The sequence below is a fragment of the Rattus norvegicus genome, chromosome 17, assembly GCF_036323735.1.
Source record: "Rattus norvegicus strain BN/NHsdMcwi chromosome 17, GRCr8, whole genome shotgun sequence".
Classification (NCBI taxonomy): Eukaryota; Metazoa; Chordata; class Mammalia; order Rodentia; family Muridae; genus Rattus; species Rattus norvegicus.
Window position 1 is genome coordinate 3,742,625 of NC_086035.1, and position 27,871 is coordinate 3,770,495.

Genomic DNA, 27,871 nt, shown 5'->3' on the forward strand with positions numbered 1-27,871 from the left:
ACAACTCGATGACAGCAGTTTTCAAACTCCACTGGGAATCAGGATGGTCCTAGCGTCTAGAGCACACTTCAATGACTGCCATAGCATTGCCCGAGACCTACAGCACTTAACCAGAACAATCCCAGCATGAAGAAATGGAAATATGCAGAAAGCTCTGACACTAGTCAAGAAGCTATTTACAAATAATAGCTACTTGGAGGAAGAACATCAGATTGCTCCAATGGTGTGACACTGAGTGTATCACACACAGTCTAAGGCAATCTGCACACTCAAGAATAATTGGCCAACATAAATCAGACACTATGTTTTAGTGGCATTTTTTCCTTTTAGCAGGTGAGAGAAAAAGAGCATGAAATTATATTGGTAGGTAGAGAAAAGAGATCTAATAGGAGTTAGGGGACAGAAAAGAATATGATAAAAATTGCACTGTATGATATTTGCAAAAAATGGATTGAAAAATAAATCAGGAGTCTGAAGTATAAAATAATCAGAAGATAAACAGAGCACTGAAGGCTATGTGCAATGCAGTAAGAGCTGCAGCCTCCTATTGATTTTTTCAATTTCTCTAAAAATCTTATGTGAACCTGAAAAACTTATCCTTCAATATATCCTCAATATTTAGCCATTTCTTAAGTAGTATATGGTATTCAGTAGATAAATACCATACATTTCTTCCTGGATCTAAGGAAGCCACCAAATGCAATAATCAAATATGGCATCTCTATGGCATGGGATATGACGGAACCTGAGAAAATGAGAAATGAGAAAATGTAAGTCATTATTATAAGATAATATACTTCCTAATGGTTTCACTTTTTAATACTGTGGCGATGGAAAATGTTTCATCGGGACTCTTGTAAGGAAAATCACTCAACCCAAAGCAGTAGCCAAATGTCTATCAAGAGAACAAGGGAGGGTGGGTGCTAAGGGAAAGGGGTAGAGTAGAGGATTACTGTTTAGATTACTGCCCAAAGCCACTTTGTAAAAAAGATTCTTCTAAATGTATCTCCATGGTGCTTAACAATGTGTCAGCTCCTAAGGACACCAAAATGTGTCCTGAAAATGGTAAATATAGACACTTCCAGTTGTGTGTTATCACAATGAAAAATGATATGTAAAATGGTGATTCTAGATGGCAGCTTAATTTAATCTCCAAGAGAAAAGCCAGAGAGTTTCATAAGACCCCTCATAGCACACTTATACATAGTTCCTATTGTGGTTCAGGCTTAAACATTACTTTTCACTTTGGGAGTCACTGTCTCCTAAAGAATCTCACGAGATTTAGCTCTGTTACACCATGACACAGGGGAAAAGAACATTCCATGGTCAATGCTCTCACAGGATCCAACCATAGCTGTCCTAAACACAAATAGAGTACATGGACTCCACATTCTAAATGGCAAATGTACACCACCACACAGATATTCCAGTAAATATAATCAGCAAGCAAAACGCCAGATAGAATGTGATCCAAGGCCTACAGGATTGCTATCTAACTTCCTTTGACAAGGTTGACAAATTTAGCTCCCCACTGTCAACAGGGTCAACCTTCTAGCATCAGGATGACATCATATCTCAGAAAGAGCCTGAAGTCCCAGAGCCTGGAGGTCTTATCCAGTCACCAACACAGCCAATCAAAAGAAGACCAGGACTGAGGGGTGCGGTCAGTTGTCCACATACTTGGGATTTAAATTCTGCATGAGGTATTGCTGGCCAGATCTCAGGACCACAGCAACCTCTGAAGAGTTGAGTCTGTGGAGGACCAAGACAGCATCAGTCACCACAGGTGAGGCCCTGCCTGTGCCAAGGCAAAATGGGAAGCTATCTTGGTGGGGGGACTTGAGAGATTCTATGGAGTCTTAGGCAGATCTCCTCAAAGGAGATTATAGTCTAAGGATTAGCATCTCTCTGTGTATATACACACATTTCAAAGAATTTTATTGACCATGGATGGTTTATTTTCTTAGGAAATGGTAAGAAAACATTTAAACAATATTGGTGCAGTCATGTCTTCATCTCTCATCCCTTTCCAGGTTCTTAAGACATGACGCCTGCTGTCTTTCTGGTGATCCTGTGCTTTGGAGTGGCCTCAGGTGCCCCAGCACGTGATCCCAATTTGGATGCTGAATGGCAAGACTGGAAGACTAAATATGCAAAATCATATAGCCCGGTTGGTAAACTGGAAACTGTGCAGAAGGGCCTAAGAGTGAATTTTCATTGCTGTTGCAAGTGTCTAGGCAAATTATAGATCACAGAACACACAAACACACACACACACACACACACACACACACACACACCCCTTCACCGTGAGATTATCTAATCACAATCATTGTGAGCATGGGGTGACCATATTTCCTTTTCCTCAGTATTTGGAGAATTTGTGGGTATAGTATACTGAGACTATTTGGTCTCTGTTCACCTGCGAAGCAACTACACATAGTCAGCTTCTCCAGGAGTTTAGAAAGAAATGGCATAAATTGTGCTCATTTACAGGTGGAAGAAGAACTGAAGAGGGCAGTATGGGAAGAAAACTTGAAAATGATCCAACTGCACAACAAGGAGAATGGCCTGGGGAAGAATGGCTTCACTATGGAAATGAATGCCTTTGCTGATACAGTGAGTGTTACATGGTTGTTTCACACTGTGTTCTCTTAAGTGCTTTACATGGAGTCTTGTATGTGGGGTGTGTGTGTGTGTGTGTGTGTGTGTGTGTGTGTGTGTGTGTGTGTGTCTTTGATTTTTACTAATGTTATTTTCCTTGAAGACTGGTGAAGAATTCAGAAAATCATTGAGTGATATTCTAATTCCGGCTGCTGTGACAAACCCAAGTGCCCAGAAACAAGTCTCTATTGGTTTACCCAACTTTAAGGATTGGAGAAAGGAAGGCTATGTGACTCCTGTACGGAATCAGGTAAGACAGTGGCACAGAGCTCCTCTTCTTAAACCACTTTGAAAATAAATTACTTGATATCTCTGTGTGGGTGTTGAGTGTGGGAAAATATGCAGTACATTTTTTCTTCTATAAAGGCTTCATACATATGTACGATGAATATTTACCTGAGCAATCCATCACATACACCTCTCTCTAGCTATCATCCTCTACCACATCAGTCTCTGGAATTTATTTGTTTTTTCTGTTGTCATTAGTAACCCATAAAACCAATAGGTCCTGCTCAAATATTCCTGTGTGTGACCATGGACTGGGGGGTGAGCAAACTGCCAGCAGTCATAACTTCTAGGAGAGTACCATCCTTCCCTTGGCATCTAGCAACTGCCAGTACACCATTTCCATAAGTTATTGTGCTATCCATGTTGTTGCTGATGTTGGTATTTGTTTATGTATGACAATATTTTCTTTCTGACTCAGGGTAAATGCGGCTCTTGTTGGGCTTTTGCTGCAGTTGGTGCGATAGAAGGTCAGATGTTCTCAAAAACTGGCAACCTCACCCCTCTAAGTGTGCAGAATCTATTGGACTGTTCTAAAAGTGAAGGAAATAATGGCTGCCGTTGGGGTACTGCACACCAAGCATTCAATTATGTTTTGAAAAATAAAGGTCTTGAGGCTGAGGCAACCTATCCATATGAAGGAAAAGTAAGTGGACTTCCTATTTTGTCATTATATCTCACCCTTAAGCATAAAGACACTTCCAGAAATATCCATTGTCTTCTGAATTCCCATTGGAAGGTAGATTTTTCTATATACCGCAATTGCTGTCATTACAATGTCTGCCATCTCAGACACTGAACAGCTTCTGAGGTGACAGTTCCCATATAGCTGTTCCTGCTTTCATGCACATGGAAAATATACAAACCTTTCCACATAAAATAAAGGTTCCCTCCTATAAAATTTTCTTATGGACAGAAAAACCTGTGAGGTATCATTGAAGGCATGAGAACTGAGTTCCAGATCTTTCTATTTTTTTCACTTCCTAGGAAGTGAAACAGTCCAGAGATGGGGGTGCTGAGCAGTGCTGTGGTTCTTATTCAGACTCCTCAGAAGGCAGGTGTAAGTAACTGAGTCTCATCTCTTTCCTGTCTAAAGGACGGACCCTGCAGGTACCACAGTGAGAACGCTAGTGCTAACATCACAGGTTTTGTGAACCTCCCACCGAATGAGCTTTACCTATGGGTTGCTGTAGCATCTATTGGGCCCGTCTCTGCGGCAATTGATGCTTCTCATGACTCTTTCAGATTCTACAGTGGAGGTAAGTATATTTCCTTCTAGATGTGAAAAAGAAAAAAGGAAAAAATTGTGGCATCCCGATGCTATGCCATGCTATGTTCTTATCTACAAGATTGTATGTGAGTTTGGGTTCCTGATCCCCTTCCCTACCCATTCATACTGAGTTCTGTCTTTAACTGGTATGACCCTCTCATGAAAGTAAGTACCTCATAAGTTATAAAATTTATGGTTAGCTTAATTTAAACTATCCTCAATTTGGTGGATGCACTTAGATGTTTTGTGGAGACTGTCTATCTGAAATCAAATTACTAATGAGTCCCTTTAATTAAGTAACTTCTTATTGAGTGACTTTTACTTGGCATGAGATTTTAGCGAAAAAAATTAAATATTCTTATATGCACCTAGGTACAATGACAAGCTTTCCCAGTTCCCCAAAATAATGACTCTGAGACTTAATTATATATAAATAAATGTTTAAACATGTTCACTGACTAGCTCATATCTTAACTATCTGTCTATTTGATGCTAACTTCTGTCATGTGGCTGGTTACATGATCCTCAGTTTCATATGACTGTCTTCTTCTGTGTCTGGGATGAATCTTCCTGTGCCTGACGATTTTCCCGTAAGTCCTCTTTCTATATCAGAACTTCACCATCCTAGTTCCTGTTAAGTGAATAGGCCAAAAGCAAATTTTTGACAGGTCATACTTCCATACAGCACAAAAGATTCTCTCTACACCTGGGCAAGTGTTTATCAACAAATCTACACTTCTTTTGTTTTCTTCAGTTTTCTGTGAAACTGTATATACGTATATATACACACATACACATACATATATTAGTATTCTCACTAACAATTCATTTTACTCTTATGTCTGGTTATGATTTGCATCATTCCAGGGATCTTTGGAAACGCCTCCCTATTGCTGGTGGCAGTGCTCACTGTCAGGTATCCTTTGTATCTCATGGCAACTTCCATTTTATCTCTCAGGTGTTTATCATGAGCCAAATTGCAGCAGTTATGTTGTGAATCATGCAGTGCTGGTGGTTGGCTATGGATTTGAGGGAAATGAAACAGATGGCAATAACTACTGGCTGATCAAGAACAGGTATAAACTGACAGAAATTCTATATTTAAAGTTCAGGGTCCTAGAGAAGTGGATCAATGTTTAAGAGCACTGGGTGCCCTTCTAGAGGATTCACAAATGGATTATTTCTTGCTGTCAGTGTTTGAGTATACAGCCTAGGAAACATTGTCCCATTTAAATCGAACAAAGTCTGTTCATTCTTACGAACATGAATGAGGTATGTGTGCATGCATGCATGCTTGCATGTCTATGAACATCTGAATGTGCAATTGAGATCTGCTGTTAACATCAGTTGTCTTTTAGCCATTATCCATCTTTTATATTGAGGGAGTGAGTCTCACTGATCTAGAAGTTTATTGTCTATACTGGCTAGCCAGCTTCCTCCAGGTATGTCTGTCTCTGTATCTGGAGGACTTACACTGTAGGGACACTACTGTGTTAATCTGGCTTTTAAACAGCTCTTTACATTGATACCCAGTCCATAACTTCTGAGCTCTCCTACAACTTAGACAACCTACTCACATATGTGTGATCATAACCTTCCCATTCTGTCACTGGTTCCTTGGATATCAGTGTCATTTTGTGCCATTGCTTTTTAAAAATCTCACAAATGTGTTTGCATTGAACTACCCTTTCTCTGCTGCGGTCTTCAGAGTCCTGTGTGTGGTGCCTCTTGGTACTCAGGAACAGGCCTTCAACGTTTTCTGCTCCTTCTGTTAAGTTGACCTCTTGCCAGTTGTTGCAATAAGTTCATGTTCTTTATACTAAATGAAATGCACATTTCCTTTTAGTTGGGGTGAAGAATGGGGCATTAATGGCTTCATGAAGATAGCCAAAGATCGCAACAACCACTGTGGAATTGCTTCACAAGCCAGCTTCCCCGATATATTCTGAGCTGCCTGTTGGTCACCACAGGAGGACATGGTGGAGACAGCATTTAGTGCCTTCCACTTCACAGTAACCAGTCTCTCCTGAGTGCTTTCAACAGTTGAGTAGCTAAAAAGCTACCTTGTGGTGTGGAATCTGGAACCCACTTGTTCTACAACAGCATGGCAACTACTGTAATAAAATTCTGTACTGATGTGTCTTCAAGATTCCTGGAGTTATTTGATTTTCAGTTTTTGTAATGGTGCAAATGGTGTCTTTTAAAAGGTTTAATTGAAGTATAGTTTGTAGCTTCTTTCTCTTTTTGGAAAGTGATTGTGTGTATGTGTGTATGTGTGTGTGGTCAAACATGCAACTTACCTTGAAGACAGTACTGAGCATAATGGTGACCTTTGAGAAGAAAGAGTAAGTTGTTCTTCTGTGGTTATCTTTATTCCATTTTAGTTATGGCCTGCTTACAGAGTTCAAAATACCAGCATCCCTGGGCTAAAAGATTATACGAACATTTCTGGGTTTGACACCTTTTAACCATCATGAATTTACCAACTTTCAATTTTCTGCGAAGTGTGATGGCGGATCATGTGCTGAGCTGTGCCTCTCCCTTGTCTAACACCTCAACTATGTCCTAACTTTCTAGTTACTATGTCAGAGACATCAAGATCATCACAGGACTGTGGTTCAGGTGACACTTCCAGAATCTTCAGTGCCTCAACATACATGAGTGGCAAGAGAAGCATTTTGATATAGTTCTTTGTAGACACTGTTATATGGTATTACTGGTTACTGTTGTTAAACCTTGAGCATATTACCTGATGTTCTAAACTAGGCCATGGGCATGTATGTATGAAAAATTGTATGTATGTATGTATGTATGTATGTATGTATGTATGTACATATGTGTATGTATGTATGTATGTATGTATATGCATGTATTCACATATATTCATATACAGCTTTATATACATGGTCTCAAACATTTGGTGCTGTTCTTAGTCTATGTCCCAAGTGGATAATGAAGCTGGTCTATGCAGATTTTACTCCAACTTTTCATAGACTGTGCCTTTCATACTCCTTTATTGGAATTAAGCTTGACTAAAAGGTGTAAAGGAAAAGATGAAATCTAAATTGCTTTGCTTTTGAATTTTAATTAAACCTTTCATTTAATAGAGGCATAATATTTGCCCTTTATGGAGCAAATTTTAATTCAGTTTACATGGGCAAAAATGCACACGTACACAATCAATGTAACTACAGCTGAAATATATTCAAATATTAGAATTTCTATAATCCTCTGGAGACATCTGGGAGTTTCTAGATACTTATGTTAGACTGTAGCAGTACTGGTGAATAGAATAATTTCCCCTCAATTGGATTGACCAAACATTATCCACCTTATCTTTATTTTTCTTCCCCTTTCTTTCCAATTTTTCAGTGAATAGTCTTCTACACCTTTTAAATTCTCTGCTTCTATACATTTGGCCTTTTTATCTTCAGTGAAAAGAGTGAGTCTTTATAATGTCTGGTATGGTATGAATAAAATTTATAGAAAAATCAAGCTACAAAGATCCCAGCATATATATGAGAGGCACAAAGAAAGTTTCACCCCATCTGAGAAGCTATTGAACACTGGTGGTTTATAGGTGGGGGAGTGGGAGGGTTCATAAAAATGAACCCTGGTAGGCTATCCACACTCCACATGCAATGAGGGGACTCAGTAGGTAATAGAAACTTTTTAAAAATAAGGATAACAGGTGTGGTTTGGAGGGAAAGGAGAGAAGGAGGATAAGGGGGAATTGAAGAAAGTATAGTGAGTGAATTTGATCAAAGCACATTACACGAATGAATGATTATTAAAAAGACTCTTTTCTAAAATATGAAAGAAAATCAGTGAAACCAAAGTTTGTTCTTTGAAAAAATAAACAAAATTATAAATTCTTAGCCAAATTAAAGGATAATAAGAGCTGATGTAAATGAATAAAATTAGAAACAAGAAATGAGACACTACAGCAGATGTCAACAAAATCTATGATAATCATAGGATCTATTTTAAAACCTCCATATGATTTCATGAAGAAATATTAAATAAATATCAAAATATATACCAAATATAAAACAAAGAAAACTACTTCTTCGGGAGGGAGTATTCATATTAGTTCCAGATCATGGATCTTTAGGCCCATGTGCATGGTGTCTTCTGTAATAATGGTTCACCTTGGTGGTAACCAATGGCTCTCTAGCTGTACATAAGACATGCTCGAAAGAGGAATGTTGTGTCTGGTATTGGAAACCTAGATAACTACTCAGTAAGAATGAAATCATACTTGTAGAAGGAGAAGGATCTACAGGCAATAATTTACTAAATCAACACAATCTCTGACAATACTATATAAACATTGATCTTATACACACAGATAAGCATAGGTTTTACCCATCATCAAAAAAATGTCTCTTTGCAACCACTCATAAAATCGCAATCAATAAGAATAGAGTTGTAGCACCTAGGCCCAATGGACACATCTACAAAATACTCACACATCTAAGACTTAGGAAATATTGTGGTGGGGACAGGAAAGAAGTCAGGAAAAACATGGCCCTTTACAAAAGGGTTTGCTGCCCCTTGGTGTATGTTCTTTGCCTTACAATAAAACTTGAAATGAGATAACAGTGATGGGAGTAGAGGATATTTATTCTTGCATTCATGTAGAGTTGTCTGAAATAATATGCTGATAATAGAACCTGGACAACAAGTAGGCTAAAGGCATATTCATACCTCTCCTTCTACTTCTTCAGATACAGTCCGCCCAGTTTCATCCCTAGTGCTGGAGCTGCAGCCTTCCCTCCCTGCTGCCTCATGCTCTGTGGATCCCACAGAGCATCCTCACTTAATATCCCTCTGCCCACTTGCTGTTTTATCTCAACTCCTAATTACATCTAGCATTCTTTGATAACTCACAAAACACTCCTCACAAGGAAACAAGTAGGTTAATTGAAGATCTCCCCCCACCCTTCTTCTGTTCCTTGGGATTCAAGTTCCCAGTGTCATCCCTGGTGCTATAGAAGACCCCCTGGGGTAAAGCTCTTAATGTTTCCCAGATTCCAATAAGACAAAATAAGCAGACCCTGGTGTAGTGCTCTGTTCTACTCCACCCTATAAACCTCTTCAGAACTCTGCCTACCCCACATCCCTAAGTTTAAGATCCCAATACTCAGAAATATATTTATCTTGAACCTCCAACTGCCACGACTAGCAGGTACAAAGAAAACTTCCTACCAGGAAAACACAGCCATTGCATCCTCTGAAAATCCAGAAAACAAGCAAAATTCAAGAAATAAATAATCCACGTAGACATAGACAAATCCAGAAAGCATCACCTAGACCTATAATCACTCCAGTCCCAGAAACTAGATACCAGCATAAAAACAAAACCAAAAACATCCAGGGCAATACATCTCCACTACCTCCGAGAGAGAGCTGATATCCAAAATATACGAAGACCTCAAGAGGTTAGACTCCAGAAAATCAAATAATGTTATTACAAATTGTGGTATAGAATTAAAGAATTCTCAACTGAGGAATACCAAATGGCTAAGAAGCACCTAAAGAAACGTTTGACATCCTTAGTCATCAGGGAAATGTAAATCAAAACAATCCTAAGATTCCACCTCACACCAATCAGAATGGCTACGATCAAATACTCAGGTGACAGCAGATGCTGGCAAGGATGTGGAAAAGGGGGAACACTCCATTGTTGGTGGGATTGCAAACTGGTACAACCACTCTGAAGGGGAAACTGGGAAGTGAGGTAACATTTGAAATATAGATAAAATATCCAATAAAACAATGAAGAAAAAATAAAAATTAAATAAAAAATAAAAAAAGAAATCCAGAAAATACACACACACCACACACCACACACACATAACACACACACACACACACACACACACACACACACACACACACACACATTTCTTATAAATGTATAGGAAGTGAGAGGAGAAGCCATAATACTAGGAATAAAAGCACAAAGTTGAAGTTGCAAAATAGTTTTTGGAGTCCCTGAAGACAAGAATGCAGACTACATGAGCAGGTGATGGTCAGCAGAGTTTGCAGACGTCTGTTGCTAGAGTCTAGACTAGGGTCTGATGTCATCCAGAGATAATTTTCTTTCTTGCAGATGAAAATCCTTCTACCAGCCACAGTTATGTTTGCATACCTCGGTGTGACTTTAACCAAGCAAGTGAAAGATCTGTATTACAAGAATTTCAAGTCTCTAAAGAAAGAAATTGAAGATCTCAGAACATGGAAAAACCTCCTATGCCCATGGATTGGCAGGATTAATATAGTAAAAATGGCAATTTTTGCCAAAAGCAATCTACAGATTCAATGCAATCCCCATCAAAATTCTAACTCAATTCTTCAATGAAATAAAAAGAGAAATTTGCAAATTCATTTGGAATACAAAAAATCCAGGATAGCAAAAACTATACTAAATGATAAAAGAACTTCTATGGGAATCACCATCACTGACCCTCAAGCAGTATTACAGAGCAATAGTGATAAAACCTGTATGGTATTGGTACAGAGACAGGCAGATAGACCAGTGGGATAGAATTGAAGACCCAGAAATGAACCCACACACCTATGGTCACTTGATCTTTGACAAAGGAGCTAAAACCATCCAATAGGGAAAGATAGCATTTTCAACAAATGGTGCTGGTTCAACTGGAGGTCAGCATGTAGAAGAATGCAAATTGATCAATTCCTATTGCCCTGTACAAAGCTTAAGTACACGTGGAACAAGGACCTCCACATCAAACCAGATACACTCAAACTAATAGAAGAAAAAGTGGGGAAGAGTCTAGAACACATGGGTACTGGGGAAAATTTCCTGAACAGAACACCAATGGCTTATGCTCTAAGATCAAGAAAAAACAAATGGGACATCATAAAACTACAAAGCTTCTGTAAGGCAAAGGACAGTGTTATTAGAACAAAATGGCAACCAACAGATTGGGAAAAGATCTTTACCAATCATATATCTGATAGAGAGCTAATATCCAAAATATACAAAGAACTCAAGAAGTTAGACTCAATAGAGCCAAATAACACTATTAAAAAGTGGGGTACAGAGCTAAACAAAGAATTCACAGTTGAGGAATATCAAATGGCTGAGAAGTACCTAAAGAAATGTTCAACATCGTTAGTCATCAGGGAAATGCAAATCAAAACAATCCTGAGATTCCATGTCATGTCAGTCAGAATGTCTAAGATCAAAATCTCGGGTGACAACAGATGCTGGTGAGGATGTGAAGAAAGAGGAACATTTCTCCATTGTTACTGGAATTGCAAGCTGGTACAACCACTCTGGTAATCAATCTGGAAGTTCCTCAGTAAATTGGACATAGTACTTCCAGAGGACCCAGCTATAGTTCTCCTGGGCATGTACCCAAAATGATGCTCCAACATACAACAAAGACACATGTTCCACTATGTTCATAGCAGCCTTATTTATAATAGACAGAAGCTGGAAAGAACCCAAATGCCCTTCAACAGAGGAATCGATAGAGAAAATGTGGTACATCTACACAATGGAGTACTACTCAGCTATCAATAACAATGACCTCCTAAAATTTATAGGCAAATGGATGGGACTAGAAAATATCCTGAGTGAGGTAACCGAATTACAAAAAATACACAATGTATGCACATACTGATAAGTGGATATTAGCCCAAAATCTCGTATTACCCAAGATACAATCTACAGACCACATGAAGCTCAAGAAGAAGGATGATCAAATAGTGGATGTTTCAGTCCTCCTTAAAATGGGGAGCAAAAATATTCATTTTAGAGCAGAGACTGAAGGAGTGGCCATTCAGAGCCTGCCCCATGTGGGGATACAGCCCACATAAATACAGCCACCAAACATAGACAATATTGATGAGGCCAAGAAGTGCATGTTGACAGGAGTCTGATATGTCTTCTGAGAGGGTCAGCCAGAGCATGTCAAATATAGAGGCGAATGCTAGCAGCAAACCATTGAACTGAGAATGGTGTCCCTGTTGGAGGACTTAGAGAAAGGATTGATGGAGCTGAAGGGGCTTTCAACCCCATAAGTAGAACAATACCAACCAACCACAGCTCCCTGGGCTAAACCACTACCCAAAGAGTAAACATGGACAGACCCATGGCTCCAACTGCATATGTAGCAGAGGATGGCTTTGTTGGGCACCAATGGAGGAGAAACCCTTGGTCCTGCAAGGCTGAACACCCCAATGTAGGGGAATGTCATGGTGGTGAGGTGGAAAGGGGGGTGTGTGTGGAGGGGGAACACCCTTATACATGATGGAGAGTGGGATGGGCTTATTATGGACAGGAAACCAGGAAAGGGAATAAAATGTGAAATGTATATAAAAAATTCAATAAAAAAGAAAAGAAAGCATAATTCTCAAGTTCATATTGAAAAGTAAAAATCAGGATAGCCAAAAGAGTACTTAATAAGTTGATCTAAGTCTGACCACTTCTTATTTATAATTATACTATAGAACAGCCATACTAATAATCAGTGGTATTGACATAAAGACAAAAATAATGATTAAAGAATCAAATTGAAGATCCAGGCATAAATACACACACATGTGAACAAGCATTTTTGATAAAGAAGCCAGAAATACATACTGGAAAAAAGAAGGCATCTTCGACAAATGGTGCTTGGCAAACTAGATGGGTGCATGTAGAAGAATACAAGTAAATCTATTCCTAGCACCCTGCACAAAAGTCAGTTTAAATAGTATTGAAGACCTCAAAATAAAACCAGAAACAGAAAACTGGGAAAGGGGATAACATTTGAAACATAAATAAAAAAATAAATCCAATAAAATTAATCAATAAAAAAATTGATTTCCCAAGCCATGCAAGGCAATTAGGTTTAGAAGCTTAATGTGCCTGAGCATTGCAGCTGGCCTTACATAATCACCATGACCTGTGTGGAAGTTTGTTGAAGCCACACTTTCTTAAAAATAAAAAGAAGAGGCAAAAAAAAAAACCAGAAACAATGAGTTGACAGACAAGAAAGTTGGGAATGATCTTGAACTCATTGGCACAGGGAAAGACTTTCTAAACAGAATACCAATACCGTAGCACTTAGATTAATGATTAATAAATGGGACACCCTGAAACTGAAAATCTTCTGTAAGGTGAATGATACCATCATTCAGACAAGGCAGCAACCTACAATATGGTGCGAGAAGCATCTAGGAATGGCGAAGGCAAGCAAGTGAGTTTTCTAAAGATGGCCCACCATTTTGCATGGATGAACTCAGATGCACATTCCTCAGAGACTTCATCTCAGAATTGCTTCTTGCTATTGATATGTCTTTCCTATCACTACTAAATAGCTTAACCATTCCTGGGCATTTGTCCACTCTATTGGGCAAATTTCTTGGAAATCTACATGAAGATGTACTCTCATGTAGCAATGCCGTATAGACAAATTGATGATTTCGTAACTTCTGATAATAATTTCAAGCCCACTGTAGAATGAAAGCTGCAAATAGAGTTCTGTAAACCTTCACATGTCACAAACTAATAGCACTAGGTAAAGAAAGTAGGCTTGGAACAAATTCACAATCAAGTAAAACATTCCTTCTAGGTTAGATATGAGACCATGATCTGGTAACTGAAAGTCATACACTGGAAATGTACAATTCATTATAGGTACAAGGACAGAAAATAAAATACTGACTAGTTTATCTATACACAACTTCAAAATAAGACACAAGGCTGATGACTTGTTTTTTGACAAAACAGGACTAACTTGTGACATAAAAATTATTTCTTTAAAATTATGAGTGGCTGGAGAGATGGCTCATCAGATAAAAACACTGACTGCTCTTCCAGAGGTCCTGATTTTAATTCCCAGCAACCACATGGCAGCTCACAATAATGTATAATGGGATCTGATACCCTCTTCTTGGATTTCTGAAGACAGCTACAATGTACTCATATACAATAAATGAATGCATAAATAAATAGATAAACAAACAAACAAATAAATAAATAAACTCATGATGAACTGATGGATCTAGAAGATAGCTAATGAGTGTTTAGTCACATAATAGCATGATAAAATGACATGTAAACAATTCTGCTGTAACTCCTTAAACCTTATCGATCTATGACATTACCTTAAACTTATTATGAACTAATGGAATGAAAATATGTTTAGAAAATAATGTGATCAGTTGTCCTGCTACACCGGTTCTACCTGATAGCTACATGAAATAATTTTTTTAGAGAAAGTATAAAAACTGAAAACAGCAATACAGGCTTGCTGCATCTTTACTTCCTCCACTTCACCCAGAGTGTGCTTGTTTTTTTCTGTGTGCCTTACTTTCTTTCTTTTCCTTTTTCTCTGGCTCAGAAAGAGTTAACAAACTCTGAGCCTCTCAACTGCTTAGTGAGGGGCCCAGGAGTCAAAGGGAAAAGGGCCAAAGCAACTAAATTTTCCTCCTTAATTTCTTAATGCTGTACACAAGAGCTAATTGCCAGAGCCAGGAGCATTTTACCACAGAATAGCAAAGAGTTAAAGAGAGTTAATCACCAAAAGTCATCAGGTTCACTGCCTTACCCTGATACCCAAAATGGATAACAGGCTGGACACCACCATAATGGAAAATGATTTTTACCAACTCCACATCTGACAGAGGACTGATACCCAAAATACATAAAGAACTCAAGAAATTAATTACAAAAAAGCATCCAAGTTAAAAAACGGGGTACAGATCTAAAACAGAGAATTCTCAATAGAAGAAACGCAATTGGCTGAGCAACATTGAAAGAAAGCTTTATTTTTAAAGATTTGATTTCTTACAGGAAAAATAAAAATAACACTGTTATAGAAAACAAATACAAACCAATGTATGGCATCAGTTACAGTAGTGGTCATGTCTTACAATAGTAAATATATCACAACATTCACATCACAACTGGCCTTCCAATGACTGCAGTGTCTTACATACACAGGAATGGCCAGCTGATTGGAAATGGAAGTGCCTCTTCTCTACATGTTGTCTTCTGTTCTTTCCTTCCTTGTCACCACCAGGCAATTCACACCCTTGGATAAAGGGCATACGTAGCAATTCCACAGTGGTTACCCTGGTCTTTGGCAATCTTCATATAGCCTCTGTTGCCCCATTTATTTCCCATGCTGAAAGAAATCATGTTTCCCACTTAGTAACAATTACACACTGCAGTGGATTATTACAATAACTCCTCATTTGAACACGGAGCCAGATGTCAACTTAATAGAAAGCATGAGAAAAAGCAGAGGTTGAACTCATAGGCAACCAAGAATTATCTCAAACATGACTGTGAAAATAGCAGCAAGGAAATGATAAGACAACTATCATAGGTGGCTTAGAAATAACGATTGTCATATTTTAGAAAATCAATGGCACAGGCATGATATGAGCACCCAAGGAAACCACTGGATGAACACTGTGATCTTGCAGTGTGAGCTGGTTGTTCTAGCTGTCGAGATACAAAGGTGGTCATGCTCTGCCATGCAGAAGAAAAAACTGAAATTCAAATCCAGGCTCCCATTGAAAGCCAAGATGGAGACTGGAGATGGCTCAGTGCCTAAGAGTGTGAAGACAAGGGCTCCCACCCAGCATCAATGTCATTCAGATCACACCCCCCTCTTATTGGAGTTTCAGGCAATGTACATTTTTAGGTCTCTGCAGGCATTTGCAAACATAAAGCATTCATTCATACAAACATACATATAAATAAAAGTAATGAAACTTTGTGAAATGCCAGGTAGCCTTAACACCCTGTCTAAATTCCCAGAAGCAGGACACAACTGAGATACAAAGGGTAGACACACTAAAGGAGAGAGTGACCTCTAGGATCAGCAGAATTCCCTGCCTCTACTGATAAGTGGAGGACAACTAGAGAAGACAACTGGTGTGAATTTATGGTCTCTATATAAGCAAGCACACGGACAAGTGTCCATAAACATGTATGTATACACACGCAAGCACACAGTCAAATCAGTCCATGTGCACACACACCACTCACATACATAAGAGAAAATAAAGTAAAAGAAAAATGGTTTGTTTAATTTAAGTGGAACAATATTTTCTAGTACTTCTGAAAACTCTCAATAGAAATGGAAAAAGTATCTCTTTCCAACTACAAATATAAATAGTTTTGGCAGTTTATACCTGTTCTTGACAATCCAATACTTCCTGCCATCTGATTCTTCTCCTACAAAGCCATAGCCAACCAGTAACATAGAATGTGTGACAACAGAACTATTGCAGTTTGGCTCGTGATATATACCTGAAATATAAAATGCATAAGTCAGTGAGGCCCAGGAACCTGATAAGGACACTGGTAACCAACAATAAGTGAGCTGTTTTCTGATTTCACTGAAGTGACAGACACTCCACTAACCATGCGATCAGTCATAGTCAGGAATCAGTATAGGTCCTCATTAGAATCCAGAGACATCCAAGTGATCATGAACGTGCATCGAAGGTGATTCATTCACATTTTGTGTTTTCACTGATAGAACCCCTTTGCAAGCAAGCACCCCTGACCATAAATTATTTAATTCAAGACTTTCATTAAGTTATTCTAGAAATGCCATTTCACTAAAAGTCATAAACCCATACCACATAATGGGAAATTAAGCTAAACAGTAAATTTTATGGACTATACATTGCTCACATGCCGGGGGGAGGTCATATCAAGTACAGATGATATACAAGATTATTGAATGGATAGCTGTAAAATATGCAAACCCACATAAATACATCACATTTTATATTTTGAAGAATGATCTGTTGAACATAAATGCCATGAAACATCACAGATTTTTCAACTAATATCCAAAAGGGCATATGCTTACCGTTTCTATAGAACAAGAAGGATTCATGCCTTGCATCAATTGCAACAGAAATGGGCCCTAGTGTCGCCACAGCATTCATTAATGCATGCTCATTCTTTGGGACAAACTCAATGCCTGCGATACTAGCAGTAGAATTATCTGGATGGTACCTGCAGGATCCTTCCTTGAACACATAAAGAGTTAAAAGACCAAGTTACTTCTCTCTGGGCCCCTGTGGAACAAGAGTCAGGACCACATTCTGGTCCTTGCAGCTGAGCCTCCCCACAGCTAGGCTTTCATAATCATGCCAGAAAATAAAGGCTACTGGGAGATTTGGAACCGAAAGTCATGTTATCAATGACACCCATTTCAGTCTCACTGTCAATAAGAAATTTTCACAGTGGAGAAATGAATATTTTATATAAGGACTTACATGCTCTCCGTGTGTGTAGAAGTAGAATCAGCTACATGGCAACCATATCAATTGGCACGACTGCAAAGACAATACTGCAATGACATGACAATAGCATAAAAATCCACCTACCTTTCCTTCATATGGATAAGTTGCCTCAGATTCCAGACCTCCATTTTCCTTCACATACTGCAATGCAAAGTATGTATTGCCTAAATAACAGCCCAGGTTGCCTTGAGTTCTAGAGCAGTCCACCAGGTTCTGTACACTCAGAGGGATCAGTTGACCTGTTTTCCGGAACATCTGTCCTTCTATGGCACCAGCCACAGAAAAAGCCCAACAAGCATTACATCTTCCCTAAGTGGAGAACAAGAGGCAATCATTCAAAAAGAAATGGCAACTCCAAATCAAACAGCTGAATACTATATCAGAAAATGAACAACTGGCAGCTGAGGGAAGTCTGTCAAGGGAAGGTCAGTCTTCTTCAGAGACTTGCCTGCTGGTGGTTTGCTCATGCCAAAGCACTCATCGATATACATGCGCATAAGGGCAGGTTATAGATAGCAATGAAAGATGACATGAAGTCTAAAGATATGATGGGGGACAGGAGAGGGAGATGTAATGCTAAGGTAATGGTGGCTGGAAATGATTGATAAGCCTTGTATAAGAGCACAAGAAGAATAAAATTTTTCATAAAAATTGCTCAGTCCATGCAGACATGCCCCTTCCCAATTTCCTGTGGCTGAGGAAGGTGGGCATGTGACACAGTAATACCTGTCTCCGCACAGGGGTAACATAGCCTCTCTTCCTCCAGTTTATAAAGTTGGGCACGTTAACAGCCTGACGTTTCTGTACACTGTTCTCTTTTTTGACAGTTGGGATTGGGATTTCAATCATTAATTTCCTGAATTCTTCAATTGTCTTTAAGGAAAAAATACATGAATTATTGAAAAGCAAAAACACCAATGAATTGAAGAAAAAAATACATCGTGATGCTATATATGTCACAGTCACCATGTCACCAAAGGCATTCATTTCCATGGTGAAACCATGCTTCCCTAGGCCATTCTCCCCATTGTGCAATTTGATCTTTTTCATATTTTGTTCCCATACTGCTCTCTTCTGTCCTTCTTCCTCCTGGAAATAAAAATAATAGATGACTTATTTTTAACCACTGTAGATGCTGACCAAGCACTTACTGCAATAGGTGAAGAAAAGCCAGAGAGAGGGAGGGAGGGAGGGAGGGAGAGAGAGAGAGAGAGAGAGAGAGAGAGAGAGAGAGAGAGAGAGATCGATCTCAGGACACTGAAGCAAACTATTTATGACATGTCTAGGAGCAGAGATCCTAACCACCCTAAGCTCACCTGAGTTTATGTAATTCTTCAGAAAAATGCAGTTTCTATGGCCTCTATTATGCCCATAACCCCCACCAACAAGCTCTCTTTGTTCCCTCTGGACAGTTCCAAAATTACTAACCAGGCTGTATGTTTTTTCATATTTTATTTTCCATTTCTGCCATTCAGCATCCAAAACGGGATCAGGTGCTGGTGAAGATGAGATCAGTCTCAAGCACAGGATGGCCAGCAACACAGCAGGAGTCATATCTCAAGTATGCAAAGAGGGAAGAGAAATGAAGGCATGACTACACCAACACTTTTAAATGACTTCTTACTCCTTCCTGAGAAACAAAAATATTCATGGTAGATAAAATTATTTTAATCATTCTCCAAAATATTTATCCAAAGATTTTGGAAATGGCTAGATATATATTTGGAATGAAGGCTCAGTGAATAACATTTAGTTTTTCCATGAAGAAACACAGCACCTGGAAGAATTAGAGAAAGGAGAAACTTCCATCCAAACATAATATATGAGAGAAAAATATATAAATAAATAGATGATAGGTAGGTAGATAGACAGACAGATGATAGATGATAGATAGATAGATGATAGTTAGATTTATAGATAAATAGATAGATAGATAGATAGATGATAGACAGATGATAAATAGATTTATAGATAGATAGATAGATAGATAGATAGATAGATAGATAGACAGATAATAGATAGATAGATAGATAGATAGATAGATAGATAGATAGATAGATGGTGAGAGATGCAGAACATGACAACAATTCTAAGAATGCAAACTGCATTTCTACTAGAAACTTATCAAGATAACAAGGTTCAAAATGTATGCATCTATGGACATATGACATAGGTAACTTAGGATTTGTAATACAGAAAAGCTCCTCTTACATAGTACAAGGTTTCCTCATGAATTGGGGCCAGACAACATCATATTCCTGCCTGACATACAACAATAGGTTGGCTTGTTTGAACATTGCCCACCCTTAGGTCTTTGGAATAACATGCATTACCTCAGTGAGGAAAGAGTTACACAGAAAAATCATTGCCACCACTGAAGAGGAGGAATTGGAGAAAGCCACTGATGGGATTCCAGATTAAACCAGTAGCTAACATTAAACTAATTGAAGAGAATCTTGAAGCAATCCCACTAAAATCAGGGACTAGACAAGGCTTCCCACTCTCTCCCTACTTATTCAATATAGTTCTTGAAGTTCTAGCCAGAGCAGTCAGGCAACAAAAGGAGATCAAAGGGATAGAGATTGGAAAAGAAGAAGTCAAAATATCACTATTTGCAGATGATATGATAGTATATTTAAGTGATCGTAAAAGTTCCACCAGAGAACAACTAAACATGATAAACACCTTCAGCAAAGTGGCTGGGTATAAAATTAACTCAAATAAATCAGTAGCCTTCCTCTACACAAAAGAGAAACAGGCCAAAAAAGAAATTAGAGAAACAACACCATCATAATAGTCCCAAAGAATATAAAGTACTTTGGTGTGACTTTAACCAAACAAGTGAAAGATCTGTATGATAAGAACCTCGAGCCTCTGAAGAAAGAAATTGAAGATCTCAGAAGATGGAAAAATATCCCATGCTTATGGATTAGCAGGATTAATATACTAAAAAAGTCCATTTTACCAAAAGCAATCTACAGATTCAATGCAATCCCCATCAAAATACCACTCCAATTCTTCAGAGAGTTAGACAGAACAATTTGCAAATTCATCTGGAATAACAAAAAACCCAGGATAGCTAAAAGTATCCTCAACATAAAAGGACTTCAGGGGGAATCACTATCCCTGAACTCAAGCAGTATTACAGAGCAATAGTGGTAAAAACTGCATGGTATTGGTACAGAGACAGACAGATAGACCAGTGGAATAGAAATGACACAGAAATGAACCCACACACCTATGGGCACTTGATTTTTGACAAAGGAGCCAAAACCATCCAATGGAAAAAAGATAGCATTTTCAGCAAACGGTGCTGGTTCAACTGGAGGTCAGCATGTAAAAGAATGCAGATCGATCCATGCTTATCACCCTGTACAAAGCTTAAGTCCAAGTGGATCAAGGACCCCCACATCAAACCAGATTCACTCAAACTACTAGAAGAAAAAGTGGGGAAGAATCTCAAACACATGGGCACTGGAGAAAACTTCCTGAACAAAACACCAATGGCTTATGCTCTTAGATCAAGAATCAACAAATGGGATCTCATAAAACTGCAAAGCTACTGGAAGGCAAAGGACACTGTTGTTAGGACAAAACGACAACCAACATATTGAGAAAAGATCTTTACCAATCCTACAACTGATAGAGGGCTTATATCCAAAATATACAAAGACTTCACGAAGTTAGACTGCACAGAGACAAATAACCCTATTAAAAATGGGGTTCAGAGCAAAGCAAAGGATTCACAGCTAAGAAATGCGGAATGGCTGAGAAACACCTAAAGAAATGTTCAACATCTTTAGTCATAAGGGAAATGCAAATCAAAACAACCCTGAGATTTCACCTCACACCAGTGAGAATGGCTAAAATCAAAAACTCAGGTGACAGCAAATGCTGGTGAGGATGTGGAGAAAGAGGAACACTCCTCCATTGTTGGTGGGATTACAGACTGGTACAACCATTTGGGAAATCAGTCTGGAGGTACCTCAGAAAATTGGACATTGAAATACCTGAGAAACCAGCTATACCTCTCTTAGGCATATACCCAAAAGATGCCCCAACATATAACAAAGACACATGCTCCACTATGTTCATAGCAGCCTTATTTATAATAGCCAGAAGCTGGAAAGAACCCAGATGCCCTTCAACAGAGGAATGGATACTGAAAATTGTGGTACATCTACACAATGGAATATTACTCAGCTATCAAAAACAATGACTTTATGAAATTCATAGGCAAATGGATAGAACTGGAAAATATCATCCTGAGTGAGCTAACCCAATCACAGAAAAACACACATGGTATGCACTCATTGATTAGTGGCTATTAGCCCAAATGCTTGAATTACCCTAGATGCACAGAACACAGGAAACTCAAGAAGGATGACCAAAATATGAATGCTTCACTCCTTCTTTAAAAGGGGAACAAGAATACCCTTGGCAGGGAATAGGGAGGCAAAGTTTAAAACAGAGGCAGAAGGAACACCCATTCAGAGCCTGCCCCACATGTGGCCCATACATATACAGCCACCAAATTAGATAAGATGGATGAAGCAAAGAAGTTCAGGCCGACAGGAACCGGATGTAGATCTCTCCTGAAAGACACAACCAGAATACAGCAAATACATAGGCAAATGCCATCATTAAACCTCTGAACTGAGAACGGGACCCCCATTGAAGGAATCAGAGAAAGGACTGAAAGAGCTTGAAGGGGCTTGAGACCCAATATGAACAACAATGCCAACCAACTAGAGCTTCCAGGGACTAAGCCACTACCCAAAGACTATACATGGACTGACCCTGGACTCCAACTGCTTAGGTAGCAATGAATAGCCTAGTAAGAGCACCAGTGGAAGCGAAGCCCTTGGTCCTGCCAAGACTGAACCCCCAGTGAACGTGATTGTTTGGGGGGAGGGAGGTAATGGGGGAGGATGGGGTGGGGAACACCCATAGAGAAGGGGAGGGGGAGGGGTTAGGGGCATGTTGGCCCGGAAACCCAGAAGGGGAATAACAATTGAAATGTAAATAAAAAATACTCAAGTTAATAAAGATGAAAAAAAAGATATGCTGGATCTGCTAAGCCACACCCTCTGTAGTTCTTGCCTAGAGACACACTACCTACTACTACATCTTCTCATGCCAACCATGAAAAGAAGTTTTTTATCCAGTGGTGATATGCAAGAAAATTATCTCTGTAGGTTTAGGATGAGATGACTATGTCCCTGCTCTATATGGTACCAGATGTCACTCTCTCCAGACAGAATCAGATTTTCAGTGTAATGGGAACCTATGCAAATCTAAACATAAGAGATGTTGGGTTTCCTTACTCTATAGCTTCCCCACCAATCTCTACCTTCACACGGCAGGGCTACTGAAGTTAAAAAAAAATATCCTCATTACTGGGTCACTGATTGAGTATCCATGGAGTCTCTCAAGGCTCTCTCCCATAGACACTTACTTTTCTGCCCTTGTGGATGCAGGACCTCACCGGTGGTGACTGCAGCTGCCCTGGTGTACTGCACAGCTTTCCAAAGGTTGCTGAATTCCCAGGATCTGGGCCAACAACACTTTATTCAAGCTTTAAATCCCAAGTCTCTGGCTAGTTAGTCCCACCCTTCAACCTTGGCCCTCTTAAGCTTCGCTGTGCAGTGATGTGATTGGCCTTCAGGCTGAAGACCTACTGCCTCCAAGCCTCAAGATTTCAAACTCTAGGCTCTAACTAGATCTTATCCTGCTTGTCCTGAAGGGGTGGCTGTGGGTCAGACAGTTAGTCAATTACTTCATATGTGACATTTTGCATGATGACTGGCTCAAGGAAAAAATGGTTTTCTTCATAAACTGGTACCACATTTACTGTTTAATCTACAGCTAGAATGAGATTCTATGAGAACACAAACATTGGAATGACTTTTTCTTACACTCAAGGTATAACATGTATGACTTTCATAGGAATCTTTGTGGGAAGCTGATTCTCAAATAAGACAAAATTCAAGACTAAAAGCTAACAGACAAGGTGAATTTTCTTGCTCTCTGAGTCTACTGAAACTGTCTGGCTTTTCTTTACTTCGATTTAAATGGAGAACCTATTTGTAAGAAATATAAAATGTCAATCTTTTCACTGGGAAACACATATATCACCTGAAAATTCCCACTTTTACTACATATATGTACATCTCAGTGACCTTAGGGACAACAGCATTGCTGTTCAAGTATCACCAAGTAGATCTCTGGAAGGATTTCCTTTTCTTTAGAGAAACTCTGGATTTCTTAAACAATAATCCTCAAATCCATGTCCTCAACCACCATACCCCTCACTTCAATTGCTCTGTTTAGGAATTTGCCTTACTATCACCATGTTGGATTTTGCTTACTACCACCATATTGCAAGGAGGTTCCTCTGTACCAGTATTGAGAGTGGACCACTTGGAAAGAAATTAGTCACCAGAAAATACTGTCAAAATATCATCCTTTATTAAGGTTTTATAATTTTCTATTATATGGTATCTTAGGGGTTCTATTGCTGTAAAGAAATAACAGAGCCATGGTTGTTCTTATAAAAGAAAACATTAGATTAAGATTTGCTTACAATTTCAGAGTCTATTTTAGTCCATTGCTCTCATGGTGACATGCAAGCAGACAATGGTGACAGAGAAAGATCAGAGAGTTTATATCTTCATCTACAGGAAAAGAGTAACACAATGGGAATGGCTTGAGCATCTGAGACCTCAAAGCCCAACCCCTAGTGACACACCTTCTCAAAAAAAAAGTCACACCTAACTCTACAAGGCTACACCTCCTAATAATTCCATTCTTTATGGATCTATGACAGTCATTTCCATTCCAAATAGCACACATAGCGATGATGTCATATTCTGTTTGTCCATTGACTGTGACAGTTTCTGCTTCTTTATATCAGAAAAGCAATGTATGTTACCAGTCAACCCTATAATCTACACTATCCAAAGTAAAGTACTCAAATTTAAACTTCAGCAATCTGTTTCGAAATATAGAAGAAACGCTGAAGCACCTTTAATAAAGAATACATGTCATAATGCCTCATTAAACTGAATAAGTCATTGAATATCTATTTATTCAACATTCCTTGAATAATTGTCTTGTCTTGATTCATTCAGCTCCCTGGGCTTTTGCAAACAATAGCTGTCTATGTCCTTGTGTCATGCCATTCCCATTATAAATTCTGTACAAATCATTATTGCTATCTGATCACCCTTCAAATCTAATCAGGGTTCTATTCCTCAACTGAGACCCATTTGAAGTCTGGCCATTCTTTCTAGCTATCCCTTCAACTCTGATTCTGTTTTGCTGGAATATTTTTGCACTTTCAGATCCCTAACCTACTTGGATACAAACTGAGATTGCAAATTCCACTTCACCTAATTTCACTAGGAAAATACAATGATTAGTGATAGTAAATAATGTCTACTGTGTCACTTATCATCTCAATAAATATTCTAGCCCTGGGTTTGAAGTGTCCTCCAGCATGCATGAGATTTAAATTTAGCTTATTGCTAAGAATCTGTATTTAAGGCACTAGATTCTCTCATCTCCACTCAACTTATTCTACAGTCACTTGGACCTGGCCTGAATTTTCAGCAATTTCTCCTCTTTGTGATCAACCACAGATTACTGCATACTGTAGAGAGATGTTGATGTCTAGGATAAGAATCAACATCTAACCTGAGGAAACAGAAGAAAGTGAAACTGTTGGAACTCTGAAACCCTTGGTGTAACCCAGAAGTCAGCAGCATGAAGAGGGTTTTCTCAGAAGATAATATTTACATTAGCAGATTGATTCCGCAACCTCACCCTGTCCATCAATAAGGAAAAAGCTCAATGTCTAGAATGTGAGCAAAGTATAGAAATCAGCTTCAAAACTGTTTTCTTCTTTAATTTGTTCTTTGAGAGCTTCATATAATATGCTTTGGTCACATTACTTGCACTCTCTCCCAGTCTTGCTAGAGCTTTCTCACTTCCGTACCCACACCAGTCTGTGTCTTTACTATTTAAACACATCAAGAGCAATTTTTTCCCAAATATTCTTACATGTATACCTTTCACCAGTGGCTACAGTGTAAAAGAAGAGAAAACTCCAAGAGGCTCAAATCGCCAACAGCGCCATGGTTAACGGTGAGAATCTGTGTCTATATACCCTCTCAGTGCTGACATTTGGTCTTGCTTTGATTTGCGTTGTCTAGTGCACCCTGTCACAATGTCTGTGAGTTCACACTTGTAGCTACTTCTTATGTCAAAACAGTTCCCCTGTAGTCATCAACTATCCCTGGCTTGTGCACTCATTCTCCACATTTTCCATATGAGTGTTAAATATGTAATGGAGAAATATGACATATATATTTCCATTTATGGCTAGGCATTCCAAAGTTTCCTATTCTCTGCAACTTGACCAGTTACGAGTCTCTGTGTTAATCAGCATCTACAGCAAAGAGAGGTTTCTTGGGTGAAGACTAAAAGATGCACAAATCTATGAATATAATATTAACTCATCAGGAATTATTTAATACTATGACCATGCATTAGTTCTTTTTTATTCCTATGATTAAAAACCCATGCCCAAAGCACCTAATTAAAATCAGCATTTCATTAAGCTATAATTTCAGAAGTTCACTGTTCAGGATGGCAGTGGGAACTACTGAGATTTTATACTTACACATATTAAGGAAGAGGCAAGGAGGACAATGTGATTACCGCATGCCTTTAGAAACCTCAGAGTTTGCCTCCAGTAACAAAGCTCTTCCAATAAGGACACATCTAAACCTTACCAAACAGTTCCGTCAACTATGAACCAAAGTTTGTAGCATATGAGCTTTTGAGGAGCTTTATCATGTGAACCACGACATTCCATTCCCTGGCCTCATAACTCAAAATCCATTTAGTCCAACTTCAGAATATACTTGAAGAGTTACATAGCTGGATCATGTGGTATATCTATTCATAGCTTGTTTTTATTAATCATTTTTATTTGTACCAGACTGAAATCTAGGAGCTCATACACTGACTGAAATATATGAGCTCTACAGGTCAGGTGTGGATCCTCGATCCTAAAATAGGGTCCAGGTGGTTGTCTTTGTTGAATAAATGAATGTGTAATTAAAAGATTTTTTTTTATAATTAGAGATGGGTTTTTTTGTTTTGTTTTTTTATCTTTATTAATTTGAGTATTTCTTATTTACATTTCGAATGTTATTCCCTTTCCCGGTTTCCGGGCGAAAATCACCCTAACTCCTCCCCCTCCCTTTCTATATGGCTGTTCCCCTCCCAATCCTACCCCAGTTATCGCCCTCCCCCCAACAATCACGTTCACTGGGGGTTCAGTCTTAGCAGGACCAAGGGCTTCCCCTTCCACTGATGCTCTTACTAGGATATTCATTGCTACCTATGAGGTCAGAGTCCAGGGTCAGTCCATGTATAGTCTTTGGGTAGTGGCTTGGTCCCTGGAAGCTCTGGTTGGTTGGCATTGTTGTTCATATGGGGTCTCAAGCCCCTTCAAGCTCTTTCAGTCCTTTCTCTGATTCCTTCAACGGGTGTCGCGGTCTAAGTTCAGTGGTTTGCTGCTGGCATTCGCCTATGTATTTGCTGTATTCTGGTTGTGTCTCTCAGGAGAGATCTACATCCGGTTCCTGTCACCCTGCACTTCTTTTCTTCATCCATCTTACCTAGTTTGGTGGCTGTATATGTATGGGCCACATGTGGGGCAGGCTCTGAATGGGTGCTCCTTCTGCCTCTGTTTTAAACTTTGCCTCCCTATTCCCTGCCAAGGATATTCTTGTTCCCCTTTTAAAGAAGGAGTGAAGCATTCGCATTTTGATCATTGTCTTGAGTTTCATATATTCTGTGCATCTAGGGTAATTAAAGCATTTGGGCTAATAGCCACTTATCAATGAGTGCATACCATGTGTGTTTTTCTGTGATTGGGTTACCTCACTCAGGATGATAATTTCCAGTTCCATCCATTTGCCTATGAATTTCATAAAGTCATTGTCTTTGATAGCTGAGTAATATTCTGTTGTGTAGATGTACCATATTTTCTGTATCCATTCCTCTGTTGAAGGGCATCTGGGTTCTTTCCAGCTTCTGGCTATTATAAATAAGGCTGGTATGAACATAGTGGAGCACGTGTCTTTTTTTATGTTGGGGCATCTTTTGGGTATATGCCCAAGAGAGGTATAGCTGGGTCCTCAAGTAGTTCAATGTCCAATTTTCTGAGGAACCTCCAGACTGATTTCCAGAATGGTTGTACTAGTCTGCAATCCCACCAACAATGGAGGAGTGTTCCTCTTTCTCCACATCCTCCCCAGCATATGCTGTCACCTGAGTTTT

General features: G+C 39.0%; 2 protein-coding genes across 2 annotated transcripts; one reads left to right on the top strand and one right to left on the bottom strand.

The window, feature by feature from the left end:
- The first annotated feature begins 1,715 nt into the window (after nucleotides 1–1,715).
- Ctsj (cathepsin J) lies at nucleotides 1,716–6,364 on the top strand. The gene is made up of 8 exons (NM_017121.2): nucleotides 1,716–1,786; nucleotides 2,034–2,170; nucleotides 2,497–2,619; nucleotides 2,768–2,914; nucleotides 3,371–3,595; nucleotides 4,046–4,208; nucleotides 5,178–5,295; nucleotides 6,066–6,364. The coding sequence occupies exons 2-8, from the start codon at nucleotides 2,045–2,047 to the stop codon at nucleotides 6,166–6,168; spliced, it is 1,005 nt and encodes a 334-aa protein (NP_058817.1). The 5' UTR covers nucleotides 1,716–1,786; nucleotides 2,034–2,044; the 3' UTR covers nucleotides 6,169–6,364.
- Nucleotides 6,365–14,986: 8,622 nt separating this feature from the next.
- Ctsml1 (cathepsin M like 1) lies at nucleotides 14,987–23,033 on the bottom strand. Its single transcript, NM_001402532.1, has 8 exons — nucleotides 22,970–23,033; nucleotides 18,944–19,071; nucleotides 18,482–18,604; nucleotides 18,242–18,388; nucleotides 17,600–17,824; nucleotides 17,077–17,239; nucleotides 16,388–16,505; nucleotides 14,987–15,369 (listed from the first exon to the last, which is right to left on the bottom strand). The coding sequence occupies exons 2-8, from the start codon at nucleotides 19,067–19,069 to the stop codon at nucleotides 15,270–15,272; spliced, it is 1,002 nt and encodes a 333-aa protein (NP_001389461.1). The 5' UTR covers nucleotides 19,070–19,071; nucleotides 22,970–23,033; the 3' UTR covers nucleotides 14,987–15,269.
- Nucleotides 23,034–27,871: the final 4,838 nt, after the last annotated feature.

What these genes read in the sequence shown, in the direction of transcription:
- Ctsj (NM_017121.2), top strand. Translation starts at nt 2,045, where the DNA reads ATGACGCCTGCTGTCTTTCTGGTGATCCTGTGCTTTGGAGTGGCCTCA. An exon ending in TGAATGCCTTTGCTGATACA is followed by an intron (nt 2,620 to 2,767) that starts GTGAGTGTTACA and finishes TTTTCCTTGAAG; the next exon opens with ACTGGTGAAGAATTCAGAAA. An exon ending in TTTCAGATTCTACAGTGGAG is followed by an intron (nt 4,209 to 5,177) that starts GTAAGTATATTT and finishes TTTATCTCTCAG; the next exon opens with GTGTTTATCATGAGCCAAAT.
- Ctsml1 (NM_001402532.1), bottom strand. Translation starts at nt 19,069, where the DNA reads ATGACTCCTGCTGTGTTGCTGGCCATCCTGTGCTTGAGACTGATCTCA. An exon ending in ATGAAAAAACATACAGCCTG is followed by an intron (nt 18,605 to 18,943) that starts GTTAGTAATTTT and finishes TTTTATTTCCAG; the next exon opens with GAGGAAGAAGGACAGAAGAG. An exon ending in TTACCCCTGTGCGGAGACAG is followed by an intron (nt 17,825 to 18,241) that starts GTATTACTGTGT and finishes TTCTCCACTTAG; the next exon opens with GGAAGATGTAATGCTTGTTG.